This window comes from Mus pahari, chromosome 8 (assembly GCF_900095145.1).
Source record: "Mus pahari chromosome 8, PAHARI_EIJ_v1.1, whole genome shotgun sequence".
Lineage (NCBI taxonomy): Eukaryota > Metazoa > Chordata > Mammalia > Rodentia > Muridae > Mus > Mus pahari.
In genome coordinates this window covers 11,933,185-11,947,039 of record NC_034597.1, presented here as the reverse complement: position 1 = coordinate 11,947,039, position 13,855 = coordinate 11,933,185, and the positions used below count along the sequence as shown (strand labels likewise).

The window sequence follows — 13,855 nt, the reverse complement described above, 5'->3', positions numbered from 1 at the left end:
ACGAGCACGCAAGCGTGCTGCGTGGCAGTACCTGTGAGAACTTGTATCTTTCTCATGGCTGTCGTTGGTAGAGGAAATGTCATCCAGCTGCTCTGGAAGGGGACGGTGGTTAAGAGCGTGCTTTGTTAGTCCTTTCCTGTGAAAGATAATAAAACGGTCTTCTCTTTATAGTTTACATTTGCTGNAAAGAAGTCACACTTACAGTATTGTATGTGTATGTGCATGTGCATGCCATGGTGTGCATGTGAAGACTGGGGCCAACCTGTGAGAGTTGGTTCTCTCCTTCTACTTTGTGAGTCCTGGAACTGAACTTGNTTGTCAGCCTTGGTGGCAAGTACTTTTACATGCTGACCATCTTGTTAGCCCCTCGTGAAAATACTTATGTGTGTCTATGCCTGTGCGAGCATGTATGTACCACATGCACAAAGGGTGTCAGATCTGGACTTTGNGTTACAGGCAACTCTGAGCCCCTGTTTGGAACTAAACTTGGATCCTCTGCAAGAACAGTAAGTATTCTTAACTTTTGAGTCACCTTTTCAGCCCCACCTTATACTTTTAAACCATGTCTATCACTAGAGAGAGAAAAAAATTCAAGTGTACATTCTTAGTTTTTACAAATAAATACAGGCTGGGTTTGGTGACACACGCCTTTAATCCCAGCACTTGGGAGGCAGAAGCAGGTGGATTTCTGAGTTTGAGGCCAGCCTTGTCTACAAAGTGAGTTCCAGGACAGCCAGGGCTACACAGAGAAACCCTGTCTCAAAAAACCAAAAAAATAAAAAAATAAAAAAATAGCATCAAGAGCAAGGATATAACTACACAGGCTCAGTAACTGCAGCNCAGAAGATGCCTACCCAGAGTTTCTTCATACAAAATGGATTTTTAACATCTCTGGTTAGAAATAATTATAAAAGCAAATCTGGGGCTGATGAGATGGCCCAGTAAATAAAGGTACTTGCCACTTATTAATAAAGCCTCATGACCTGAATCCAATCAACAACACTCACATAATGGAAGGAGTGACTCTCGGAAACTGTCTTCGAACCTCCAAATGTGTGCTATGGTGCATGCGCATGTACACGTACACACTAAATGGAATTTTAAAAATTAAAAGCAGATTTTAAGTTAAATCCTTCTCACTTTGGGGAAATGACTATTTCTTAGTTTTATTCCCTAAAGAGCTTATTATCTGATTTGCTGTTGTGTAAATAACATATTCCTTAATAGATAACATGCTTCTGAAAAGCAAGGAGAGGCTCTTTTCTTTGTATGGCTCTTTTACCAAGTAAAGGCGGGAAGAAGAAAGCAGTGCTATCACTTATTGAGGATCTATTACGTACCAGCCCTATGCCATCATTTTAGGTATACTTGTACATCTTAGNTGTATACATAGACAGGAAGGCCCAGATCTGGTTAAGTTTCCTAAAAGCTAAATGGCAAGAAAAGTATCCATCTAAAAATCTCAGGTATGACTTTAAATGAATGTTATTGGAATGCATATTAAGTGTATGGCTGTTGAAATTGCTTACTTCAATGAGGAGGACCAATGGGACTTGGTTCAAACGTTCAGGCCCNGTTGGGTTCAGATGTGGAACCTTTCTAATTTTATCTGAGAAACAGAAGCTAGTTACAGTAATCTTTCAGAACTGTCAAAGGATNAAGAAACTGCAGGTTCTTTTGAAATTGCAAAGTACCAGTAGATATAAGGTGCCAAGCTACAACACTTTACTAAGGGTACAAAGCAGGTCTTTAAATTACAAGTGCTTGCTTTTTAGCATTATTTGCAGGGGGTGTGACGACAATGTGTGAATGGCTTGACAACAGGCTTTACCATCGGATTGACCCTTGGTTTGTACTTCTGAGCTGCACCACCTTCTAGTTACAACCTTTAGACCTGTGNTCTCAATCTGATTCCGCTATTGCATTCAAGCAAACAGCTTTGCATGNTGTTCTGAACTAGACCCGTTCAACTTTATTGTAGCATTCAGCTATTATCTTCAGTGGGGTCCAAAGCACTCTGGGAACAATGGATGCAGCTGAAGATCCACTCCCTCAATTCAGGTCCTAACAGCCCCAAAGACACACTCCAAGCTGGTGACCCAAGGACAAAAAGCAGCTTCCACCAGGGCTGGGAGGTGAGAATCNGGGATAGTATTTTCCCTCCCTATGCCTGGGGCGGGAAAGGAGAGGACGGGCTAAGGTCCCCTGAGCTCCGGCGGCCCGGGCTGGGCGAGCAAAGCAATCCACTCACAGCTCCACGCTCTGTGGCACGGCCTTCCGAGTGTATCTGGAGATCATCCTCCTTTTTCTCCTCTGCGGCCCGGGCGGGCAAGCCAGGGCGGGGGCCTCAGGGTCTGGCCCTCCCGCCGGCTCCGGCCCGGCCCCCTCCTGCCACCTACCGGCCCCGTCTCGCCCCGTCTCGCCCCGTCGCTTAGATTCCGGACCGCCACCTCCCAGAGTCCCACTCTATAGTCTTCCGACCTGCCTCCTTCCTCTCAGGAGCGGAAGTGACGAAGGTACAGCATCTTTCGGAAATTGGCTCCGATGCGCACTAGCGACTACACTCAAGGTTCCGGAGCCTCAGGACTTNCAGGCGTGGATCAGGGGCCCAAGCGAACGCGAGGACCCAGCGTGGGCCGAGATCGGGCGGTTGGTGGTCGCCTCTGACCAAGTGTCCTGCTGGAAGAGGCAGCCAAGGGAAGGTGCCAGAGCAGAGGCGCACGAGAGAGCTATTGAAAGGGATCGCTTTACTTTTGTCAGGTGGAAGAAGAGTCTAGTTTGGTGAAGGAGCACTATACCGCGCCAGGACAGTGCTCCTGGTTGCTCCTCTTTTATGCTCTCGGGTATGTCGTTTGTCATTAACTCCCATGATCTCAAGTGCAATTCTGACACTGTAAGTTCTACATAAAGATAGATTTAGGGTGAGGGTGGGTAGAGTTTTTCCCTGATCCGCCGGGTTGAGAGGCAGCACGGTGCTAATTTACAGCGGTGAGTGGGTAGTTGCATAGAAGATGCAGGCTCCTTATTGGTTCATTGCAAAGCCAAGTAAGCTTAGGAATTAAATTGCTGCGTGAGGTGGGCATCCGGAACCATGGCGAGTTATTTTGGGACGAAACTCTGACATCCAAATGTTGGCAGTTTTAAATCTTCTGTAGAAGCCCTGTAGAGCGAGGGGCATTGCTTTTTAACGCACCCAGTAACACAATTTTAAAGGAAGGTGTTTTAGAGACGGCAGACTAACACTTTCATTTCACGATTACTTAGAAAGCTCAAGAAAGTAAAGTGCCCAAAGTATACCACTGACTGAAGCACAGTTGGAAGGTGAGAGAATAATGGATAGCAATGCAATGTTGTTAAACTGTGTTACACACACTGCTGCCGACTGAAGGGCAAACATTTATTTGTGAGAAACGGTCGTCTTATGTTGCCTAGGCTAGCCTCAAATTCCTGGACCCATGTGATCCTTTGGCCTCTGTCTCTCAGCTGAGACCATAGGCACACTCATTGCACCTAGCTATTTTTAACTTTTCTCCTCACATATTTCTTTGGTTTGGGAAGTGAGTTGTTGGATTTTCATTTACTCCATAATATCAAGGCTTTCATTTAAATGTAAATTTAAGGAAGATAGTTTTAAGTCTAAATGTTATTCAGAGGATAGTAAGTCAAATGGTGTCTGGTAAAGGCCAGAACCATGATGGTAGGTGCGTATCAAATTTGGGGGAAATAATGTAATCAACCTAGAAGAATTCTGAGAATGCTGTTATTTCTCCTTTTGTGTGGTTTACATCACTGGAACTTCGATGGCCATTTCTAGAGAAGAATGGAGGGCAGTGGGAAGCTCGCAATGGTAGAGGATGCTGTGGAGTACCATCTCTTCCTGATACCAGATAAAGCCAGAGGCACAGAAGAGCACAGAGACATTCTTCAGAAGTACATTGAACGGATAATGACCCAGTTCGCACCCATACTGGTCCCTTATATCTGGCAGAATCAGCCTTTCAATCTCAAATACAAGCCTGCAAAAGGTAAAGTAATCCTTCCATTTAGTGTCGTCTGAGAGAGACTTGCTCCTACAACTTTAAAGATCACTGATGGCTGCCCATCTATATCTAAGCCCCTAAGTTTAACTATATAAAATGTCTTTATGGCTAGGGATGCGGGTACTGTGGCTGTTGTCCTGGACTCTCTCACTGTGCCTGAGTGTGAGTGCTGGTGCTGTAGAGGTCCAGGCTTGTGTCTTAGTCACAGTTCTTTCTCACTGCGTGGTACTTAACCTCGATGACACCTGTGGGCGGTTGCTTTGTTTCATGTAGTTGTTTGGCTGAGAATCCAAGAGTGACTTTGTCTGGCTAATAAAAACAACTAAATGGGTTTTGTTACTGTCAGTTGCCACCCAGAAGCGGTTCCAGTGTCCTTTACTGCTGTCACCAGTGCTTACATCCAACTCTAGCAAGATACAGTCATCTGTTTTATCATGTCTTCTAATGTTATGAAAATGACTGAGCACAGCCAGGCTGTCTTTACTCGGTGACTCAGAGGGTCTGTTGAGGATCGGGAGCCTTGTATCTTTTGATCCTGCCATTCCTGTTCATACTTCAGTGCTAATATGTTATATTTGGCTAGCAACTGCTCGGTTCCTCCTTTGGTATTACTATCACTGAACTTTTTCCACCACTGGACATTGAACCTGAGGCCTTGTGCATTGCTAAGCAACTGGTCTGCCACTGAGCTATTTCCCCAACCCTAATTTTGTTTTCTAGATACAGGTGATGTTTATTGACAGGGAGATGAGCAAATTAATGTGCCACATATAAAACGAGCCTGTTAGACAGATATGGTGGCACACGCCTGTCTCCTTAGCACTCTGGGCCTAAGGCAGGAGAATCACCAGTTTGAGGCCAGCCCGGATCACGGAGTGAGAGCCGGTTTCCAAACAAGAGCAACCTATTATCTTTTAGAAAGCCATGCTTACCCTGAATTTTCTCACTGTGTGATGGCATTGCACGATTAATACTTCAGATTTACAGTCCTAGCTTTGCTACGTGCAGAGAGGAACAGAGCAGGAAGACCTGGTGTGAGCACCTGCGGAGTCTCCCTTTCCACAGGGGCTTGGTCTCAGTGTGGGAGACTACAGCTTCTGAACTTCCCTCTCGAGCTCCACACACCATGGGCAGGTACCTTGGTACAGCACAGATTAGACTGTAGCTGTGGGGGGAGGTTTCAGTTGAAGTCTGATATATAATGCAAATGAAAATTGTACTCTACTCTGAACTCCTCTAACTGGAGAGATAGCGGGATTTGGTGAGAGCAGCAAAGCTGAGAGGTTGTTCCTCTCACGTCTTTTGGTTCTGTGTTTCTTTGGTTTGGTTTTTGCCGTGGTTGCTGTGGAAGGCCTTGTAGTGCATTTGTTTGGCCTTCATGTGGTACATGACATCGATTGATTCCTTAAATTTTTGTTTATTTTATGTGCCTGGATGTTTGCACATATGTATGTCAGGCCACGACGTTCACACAGTGCCCTCAGAGACAGAGGAGGAGGATGGATCCCTTGCAACTGGGATCACCAATGTTTGTGAGCCACCATGGGAATTGCACCCAGGTCCTCTGGGAGAGCAGCCACTGAGACATTGATTGACTTTGTATGTTGAACCATCTTTGTAGTATGGGAACAAACCCCACTCGATTGTGGTATTATAACCCCTTTCAATGTGTTGTTGAATCTGGTTAGTCAGCTTTTCAATGTTGTGATAAAAAAAATACCTGAGAAAAATCAACTTAAGGACTTATTTTGCTTGTGGTTTCAGAGAGACCACTTGGCTCTGCTGTAACTCAGCCTGCCCTCAAACTCACGATCCTGCCTCAGCCTCCCCAGGGCTAGGATTACAGGTGTGTGCCACTATGCTCAGCTGTTAGATAGAGGCTTTTGATTGCTGATTCAATATCCGTCATAGTTATAAGTCTGATAATACTTTCTACTTCTTGATTGCATCAAGACCTTAATTGGGGATTTATTCATTTCCTTTCTTACAGCTTCCCCAATTTCTTGGAATAAGACATTCATAGATTCCCTTATAATCTTTTCTACTCTATAGAAAGAGTATAATGTTTCCTCTTTCACATTTGAATTTAGTTGTCTCTTCTTAATGTAATCTTACTGACCTCTTCCCCCATTTAAAACAAAACAAAACAAAAACAAACAACAACCCTGTTTGTTTCCTTTCTCTTTGCTGAAATTGTCTTGTTTCTCCTGCTAGATTTATGCTTTGTTTGATGTTTTTCTTCTTTCCTAAAGTGGGAGTGCTGGTTTGAGATCTTACATAACTGTAAACTGTTACTTTCATGATTTTTGCTAAATTATATATGAATTTTCATATATAATACTTTCATTTTTCATTTGTTCCAAGATATTTTTTCACTTCTCCTGTGACTTCCTTTTTGACTCTTGGTTGTTTAAGAGGGTGATGTTTAACGTCTGTCTACTTAGGGATGGTGCACCTGTTTGAGATGTTCTGTTCCTCCAAACAGAATCCTTATATCCTGTGATTCTCCCTTATCTATTGTAACTTCGTGCCTCTGGCCATGCTCTTCTTTCTGGAAAGTCCATCTCTGGTTGTTCTAAAGCTGTTATTACCGTACACGATGAAGCAGGAGCCTCCTTTATGTTCACACAACCTTTAGTGAGCTTTTAAAGACGGTTTAGTTTTCTGTTCCTTTGTTTGTTTGTTTATTTGTTTGTTTGTTTTGTTTGATTTTGTTTTTGGAGACAGGGTTTCTCTGTATAGTCCTGGCTGTCCTAGAACTCACTTTGTAGACCAGGCTGGCCTCAAACTCTGAAATCCTCCTGCCTCTGCCTCCCCAGTGCTGGGATTAAAGACGTGCGCCACCACACCCAGCTTCTGTTCCTTTTTTGAGACCCAAATTCCTCATATCTTGCTCAGAATTGCAACCCCAGCTCCCAGAATAATTCTTGCAACTTAGCTCGTGGCTAGTAAATGAATGCTTATGTATGTTTTTCCTCGCAGGGACACACTTGCCTGGTTCACAGTCATTTCTCTCTTGTTTGTAGGAGGTGTTCCTGCTCATATTTATGGTATGACAAAGTTTGGAGATAACATTGAAGATGAATGGTTTATTGTTTATGTAATAAAGCAGATTACACAGGAATTTCCAGAGTTAGTGGCAAGGTATTGTCATTATTTTAATTACTCTAAAGGGATTCTCATTTTAAAGCATAAGCAATTATATTTGTTTTCTTTAGTAATTTTTGTCTGAACTCTGGTAGAAATTGTTCAAATTTGGGGTAGATTAAAAAGCTGATGGTTTTCTTTCTTTTCCTTTGTGACTTGGTTTTCTAAGAAAGATACTGAGAGTTCAGTTCCCCAAACACTTCAAGCAAAACCTTACTTTAGTTTTTGCTGTTTTTGAATTCTAGTTATTGCTTGGCATCATGGACATGTACAGTTTTAGTGCTTAGAAGAAAGGGAGGAGGAATGGGGGTTTTAAGGCAGACTGACCTATGTCATGAAGACCCTGCTTTAAAGAAACAGTAATCTCTAATCATAAGAGAACAGATACTTGTGGTAAATAAAAATGTGCAACAGCATAAAAGGCATTACTGCACTAGTTCCCAAGTTACCATTGTGAACTCAGTGTTTGTTTGTCTTCTCAAGACAGGCATCTCTGTGTATCGTGGATGTCCTGGAACTCACTCTGTAGGCCAGGCTAGCCTCAAACTCAGAGATCCATCTGCCTCTGCCTCCTGAATGCTGGAATTAAAGGCATGTGCTACCACGCCTGCTTCATCATGAACAACAATTCCTTCTTCTCCTCTTCCTCCTTTTTTGAATAGCCAAATTTTATTTTTCTCAGGTACTACACCCAGTCATAGTTTCCCCTCTCTCCTCCCAGTCTCTCTTCCTCTAAACCCCCACTTCTCTTTCCTAGGTCACTCCTCTTCCATTTCCTTTCAGAAAAGATCAGCCCTCCCTGGGACATCAACCAAACATGGCATAACAAGTTACAACAGGAATAGGCACGCCCCCTCCCCCCCTCATATCAAGGCTGGATGAGGCAGCCCAGTAAGAGGAAAAGGGACCTAAGAGCAGGCAAAAGAGTCAGAGACAGCCCCAACTCCGTTTTTTGCTTTTTTTTTTTTTTTGGACAATCTGTACATAGTATATACTTAAGATTTTTCTGAGAAGAAGGGGAAAAATGTATTTGATTAAAGCTGTTCATGTTATGTGATTGTGAAAATGGATCTTCTGTTTCACTAGGATTGAAGACAATGATGGTGAGTTCCTGTTAATAGAAGCGGCCGACTTTCTCCCTAAGTGGTTGGATCCTGATAACAGTGCCAATAGGGTAAGTCCACCCAGGCTTAGAGATACAGAGATGAAGTCTGCTGCGTCATTTCCTGGGTCCCCAGGCTCCCTGGAGACCGTGAAGAAACTAAGGTTGCTGTTTTGCAGGTGTTTTTTCATCATGGGGAGCTGTGCATTATTCCTGTGCCAAGGAAATCTGAAAGGATGTCCTGGTTACCCATGACACCACCAACAATCCAGCAAGCGTTGAGTATAATCTCAGCACACCCAGAAGCTGTTCTGGCTTCAGAATCTATACAAGCTGCTGTGGACAGGCGCATCAGTGGGTAAGAAAGGGAGCACTGATACTCTTAGCTCAGGAACACTTTGGTTCAGTGCAGCCCAGGTTTTGATTTGCACACAGAATTCCTTCAACCTAGGTCAATGCTCACCTGCACTTTATTGATGTCACTGTTCATGAAACTGACAGTTAAATTTATGCAATTTAAAATCAGAAAACAGATTGCTTGATTGGTTGACTGGCTGACTGAATGAGATAGGGTCTTGTTTTGTCACCCAGGCTAGTTTTGAACCCTTGCTCTTTCCTCAACCTCCTGAGTAGCTGTGGCTCCAGGAGTTCACTGTCCCTGACTTAGATGTAGTTTGTCTTCCCATCCAAATATATCTTTTCTTTTATTTACCTTACTTAGGTGTCAAGCAAAGTATAGTCTATGAAGATTTGCGATTGGGGCTGGAGACATGGCTTTATGGTCATCACAGTCTGCAATTCCAGTCCCAGAAAATCCCACATGCTCTTCTGGCATCAGTGGGTACTGGGCATACAGATACATATCGGCCAAACATTCATACACATAAAATAATACATTTGAAAAGATCAAATAAAAATTGAGATTTTTATAGATACAAACCTAAAGAAAACAATACAGTACATTTGGCTTTCTGTTTTATTGTTTTTTGGTTCTGGAGCGTCTATATGATTCTTTAACCCGTATGGGACCCTTTAGGCTTCATTTTTAAGAGAAGTCCCAATAGCACTTTGGTTCCAAGCATTGTCTAACAAATACTACAGCTTGGTAAGCTAGTTCACACCTTTAATCCTAGCACGATGGAATCAGAGGCAGGAGGATCTCAGTGAGTTCCAGGACAGCCTAGTCTATAGTCTACAAAACAAGTTCCTGGCCAGCCGTAAATACCTAAACCTAGTAAGACCCTGAAAAAAATCCTGACCTTTTTTTTTTTTTTTTTTGAGGGGGGGGGCTTTCCAAGACAGGGTTTCTCTGTGTAGCCCTGGCTGTCCTGGAACTCACTTTGTAGACCAGGCTGTCCTTGAACTCAGAAATCCACTTGCCTCTGCCTGAGTGCTGGGATTAAAGGCATGTGCCACCACGCCCGGCAAAAATCCTGACATTTACATATAAGGTAAAAAAAAAAATATATATATATATATATATATATATATATATATATAAAATACATATAACATAAAAGCAATTGCTACTTGTCGCAGGTACCCAGAAAGGATTGAAGCCTCCCTCCATCGAGCACACTGCTTCCTTCCAGCCGGCATTGTGGCGGTGCTCAAGCAACGGCCCAGGCTGCTGTCGGCAGCTGTCCAGGCCTTCTACCTACGGGACCCCATTGACCTGAGAGCCTGTCGAGTCTTCAAGACATTTTTGCCTGAAACACGAATAATGGCCTCAGTGAGATCTCTTTCTTGGTCATTTAATTTTTCTTATACTTTTACTAGTTCTCTTAGAAAGTTAGTGCTCCTTCTTTTCTAAACAAACAAACAGACAGACAGATACCCAGGTGTAGGGGATGCTAAGAAATCCCTCACTTTGTAGCTAAGTACATATGGACTGTATTTTCCCTACTTTTGTATTATCTCCTTCTTAGCAATAAAACATTTCATCTCTTAATTATTATCTTCCACCCCTCTTAAGTTGCCATAATATAATTAAAGATAATTCATTTAGTGCCAACTCCAAAGTGGGCAGTAGGGTAAATTTCATAGTATGTGAATGTATATCTCACTAGCACTTTATGAAACAAACAGGAGTGAATGGGCTGCATCCTGTCTGTGCTTCCCCTATGGATATGTGAGCGTGAAGCCCATGATTGATATATTAACTATGAAATGATATTCAGTACTCAAATTTCAGGAAAAGACTCACATATTTTGTATCCCAATGCCCAGGTCACTTTCACAAAATGTCTGTACGCACAGCTGGTACAACAGAAGTTTGTGCCAGACCGGCGGAGTGGATACGGACTCCCACCTCCATCACATCCCCAGTACCGAGCCTATGAGCTGGGCATGAAGTTGGTAATGTTGAACAAGAAAACTACCTAACTTCTTTCTTTTTTCTTCTTCTCTCCCCCTTCCCTCCTTCCCCCACTTTCTTACCTTCCTTTCTTTCTCTAATGTGGAAGAGCTTTAAGGGCTGGAGAAATGGCTCAGGCACTAAGAGTACACACTGCTCTTGCAGAGGGCTCCTTTGATTGCCAGCATTTACACCAGTTGGCTCACAAGAGCCTGTAATTCCAGATCCAGGGCATTCCCAGGCTTCAGGCCTGTCAGAGTGCCTGCATTCACATGTACACACACACACAAACACACACACTGACACCTTGAGCATTAATGATGGAGACAGAAATGCCAATGACAGAAATTGCCAATCCCTGCAGGCAGCAATGTCCTGCTGTTCCTCACTGTTTCCCTGCAGGCAGCGTGTCCTGCTGCTCACCCCTGATTCAGTTGCTTGTCAGTTTCACATGCTGATGACTGACACAGCATAGGAACTCTGGAGATACGTCCTGCCCGTGTGACAGTGTAGTAGAGTTCATCGTTTCAGTGGAGCCCCAGTGATCCAGCAGCTGTGAAGTCAGCTGAGAATGAAAGTTGGTTTCGTCACACTTAGAGCAAAATAAGTTCCACTTGGATTAAATATAAAAACTAAAACTATAAAATTAAAAAATATAGGAAAATTGTCATCTAAGAAAGGCCTTTTTAGGCATGACTTGTAACCAGAATCAATAAAAGATTGATTTGATTTTGTAAAGATTTCTAGCTAAGCACAATGTACATTTGTGGTCCAAGTCAGAGTTCAGGAGTCAGAACGCAGATGGATAACAGACAGCAAAACTGGCTCAAAGAACAACATAGCAGTAATGGAGAAGAGAAATTCTGCACGGAAAAGAAAAATGTCATAAACTCAAAAGATACCAGAAAACCCGAAGAAGGAATATTAGGTGTTCCTAGAGGAAATGATACTAATTGGTCAGAAGCTGAGCAGATAAAGAAAAAGAAGTACAAATGAATTTTAATTGAAAATTTAAAAATGTTGACTTCTGCTCTTAAAAATTAATATAATTTAAAGCTACAAAATAGTGGTTTCCATCGAAAGATTGGCAAGTACAAAAAAAAAGTATGAGTTGGTAAGAAATTATAAGAATATATAAAGGAAAAGGATACTTTAATATGCCAGGCATGGTGGTGCACCTCATTAATCTTATCAACCAGGAGGAAGGGGGGACCTCTGAGTTCCCGGATGGCCAGGGACACAGAGTGAGACCCTGTCTTGTAAAACCATAAGAGAGAGAGAGAGAGAGAGAGAGAGAGAGAGAGAGGAAGAGAATGAAAGAAAAAGGGAGAGAGGAAGAGAATGAAAGAAAAAGGAAGGAAGGAAGGAAGAAAGGAAGGAAGGAAAGAAAGAAAGAGAGAGAAAGAAAAGGAAGGGAGGGAGGGAGAGAGAGACAGACGGGGAAGAGAAAAGGAAAGGAAAAGAAAAAAGAAAAGAAAAGAAAAGAAAAGAAAAGAAAAGAAAAGAAAAGAAAAGAAAGAGTGAGCTGATCAGGTCCCTGTGAGGAGCAGTGTGCCGATATCCATCCACACAGAAACTGCCTGCACTGACCAGTTTCCTTATCATTCTCATTTCTAAAAATGTATTTCGGGTGCAGAAACACACAGAAGTGTACTTGGGAGCATCCTTTGTAGTACTGAGTTCACAAACACCAAGTCTGCAGAGGGAGAGTAGGTGCATTATGGCCTGTCCATGAAGTGAAGTGCACAGACTGATGTGTGCTGATGGGAAATTTTCTCTACAGCAACAGAAAGACGCAGACTGGCTTGCAGTCCTCGTGGGTCACAAAGGGGTAGAGTAGAACTATGTCATGGAATTCTGCCTGAGCGCCCAGCTTACTTCTGAGGGGAGAGGCTGGGCGTTGGTAATAATGTTTGAATCGTTGTGCCGTATTATTCTTTCAATTTTTTTACCAAAGATCTTAAAACAAAATTCTCTTCTTTCCTGTGTCTGAGAATGTGCTCAATTTATTTATTTTCACATTTTATTTCAATATACATTTCAATAACTAAAAATGATTGTTATTTATTTTGTGTGCGTGGCAGGGTTGGGGAGCCTGCCATGGTGCACATGAGGGTCAGAGGACAGTTTGTGGGGGCCGGTTCTCCTCTTCTTCCATATGGATTCCAGGGATTGAACAAAGGTTGTCGGGCTTAGTGGCAAGCACTGAACCAGCTTTCCAGCTCCGAAATAAAATTTTACTTTTCATAAAATTTAAAAAGTGTTCTAAGTGAAGCTGGTACGGTGGTACACACCTTGATCCCAGCAATTGGGAGGCAGAGGCAGGTGGGTATCTATGGGTTCCAGGCCACCCAGGACTGCATAGACCCTGTCTGGAAAAAAAAAAAAAACCCACAAAACCAAAACACTTCCCTTGTGTCTAGTCACCTAGTTCTAGATTGTTGCTGAATGATAAGAAATTAAGAGAGTAGAGAAGAAAAAAAACACAGTAACATAATAAAAGAAAACACAGTAACATAATAAAAATTCTGTCTGTCTCATCTAGGCTCATGGATTTGAGATTTTGTGCTCCAAATGTAGCCCACATTTTTCTGACTCCAGGAAGTCCCTTGTGACTGCTTCACCGCTCTGGGCCAGCTTCCTTGAAAGTCTGAAAAGGAATGATTACTTCAAGGTGAGACTTGTGCTTATTTCTTCTCATGAGTGGGTGAGTGTTTGTGTGTGTGTGTGAGTGTGAGTGTGTGTGTGTGAATGTGTGAGTGTGTGTGTGTGTGAGTGTGTGTGTGTGTGAGTGTGTGTGTGTGTTATGCGTGTTCTCAAGTATGGAGGCCAGAAGTGGGTGGAGGGTGTCTTCCTTTCATTAAACTTACCAAATGGCTGGCTGTACTGGCTGCCCAGGGAGCACCCAGGATTCCCCAGCTCTCCCTTCCTGCTCTGGGCCTGTATTGTTTGTTTATTTTATGTGGGACCTGGGGATTCAAACCCAGGTCCTTCTGCTTGCACAGCAAGACCTTTATCCACCTCCGTCTCCCCAGTCTCTGTACTGTTTAATGTTAAAATCTCCAACTCAAGAAAATTAAGTCATGACTTATTTAAAAGTAAATATAACTATGGGGGGCTGGTGAGATGGCTCAGTGGGTAAGAGCACCTGACTGCTCTTCCAAAGGTCCAGAGTTCAAATCCCAGCAACCACATGGTGGCTCATAACCA

The 13,855-nt window shown here is 43.0% G+C and overlaps 2 protein-coding genes across 2 annotated transcripts in view; one reads left to right on the top strand and one right to left on the bottom strand.

Moving 5' to 3' along the window:
- Fam149b1 (family with sequence similarity 149 member B1) overlaps positions 1 to 2,452 on the bottom strand; it is a 37,777-nt gene extending 35,325 nt beyond the window's left edge. The window contains exons 1-2 of the mRNA XM_021203831.2: positions 2,252 to 2,452; positions 32 to 136 (exon numbers count right to left, since the gene is read on the bottom strand). Of these exons, the coding sequence (XP_021059490.1) occupies positions 32 to 136; positions 2,252 to 2,298 (152 nt within the window). The 5' untranslated portion in view covers positions 2,299 to 2,452. The remainder of the gene's footprint in view (positions 1 to 31; positions 137 to 2,251) is intronic.
- A 129-nt stretch (positions 2,453 to 2,581) lies between these two features.
- Ecd (ecdysoneless cell cycle regulator) overlaps positions 2,582 to 13,855 on the top strand; it is a 22,863-nt gene continuing 11,589 nt past the window's right edge. The window contains exons 1-8 of the mRNA XM_021203829.2: positions 2,582 to 2,843; positions 3,815 to 4,025; positions 7,067 to 7,184; positions 8,274 to 8,361; positions 8,469 to 8,647; positions 9,829 to 10,021; positions 10,519 to 10,647; positions 13,191 to 13,319. Coding sequence (XP_021059488.1) covers positions 3,821 to 4,025; positions 7,067 to 7,184; positions 8,274 to 8,361; positions 8,469 to 8,647; positions 9,829 to 10,021; positions 10,519 to 10,647; positions 13,191 to 13,319 — 1,041 coding nt within the window. The 5' untranslated portion in view covers positions 2,582 to 2,843; positions 3,815 to 3,820. The remainder of the gene's footprint in view (positions 2,844 to 3,814; positions 4,026 to 7,066; positions 7,185 to 8,273; positions 8,362 to 8,468; positions 8,648 to 9,828; positions 10,022 to 10,518; positions 10,648 to 13,190; positions 13,320 to 13,855) is intronic.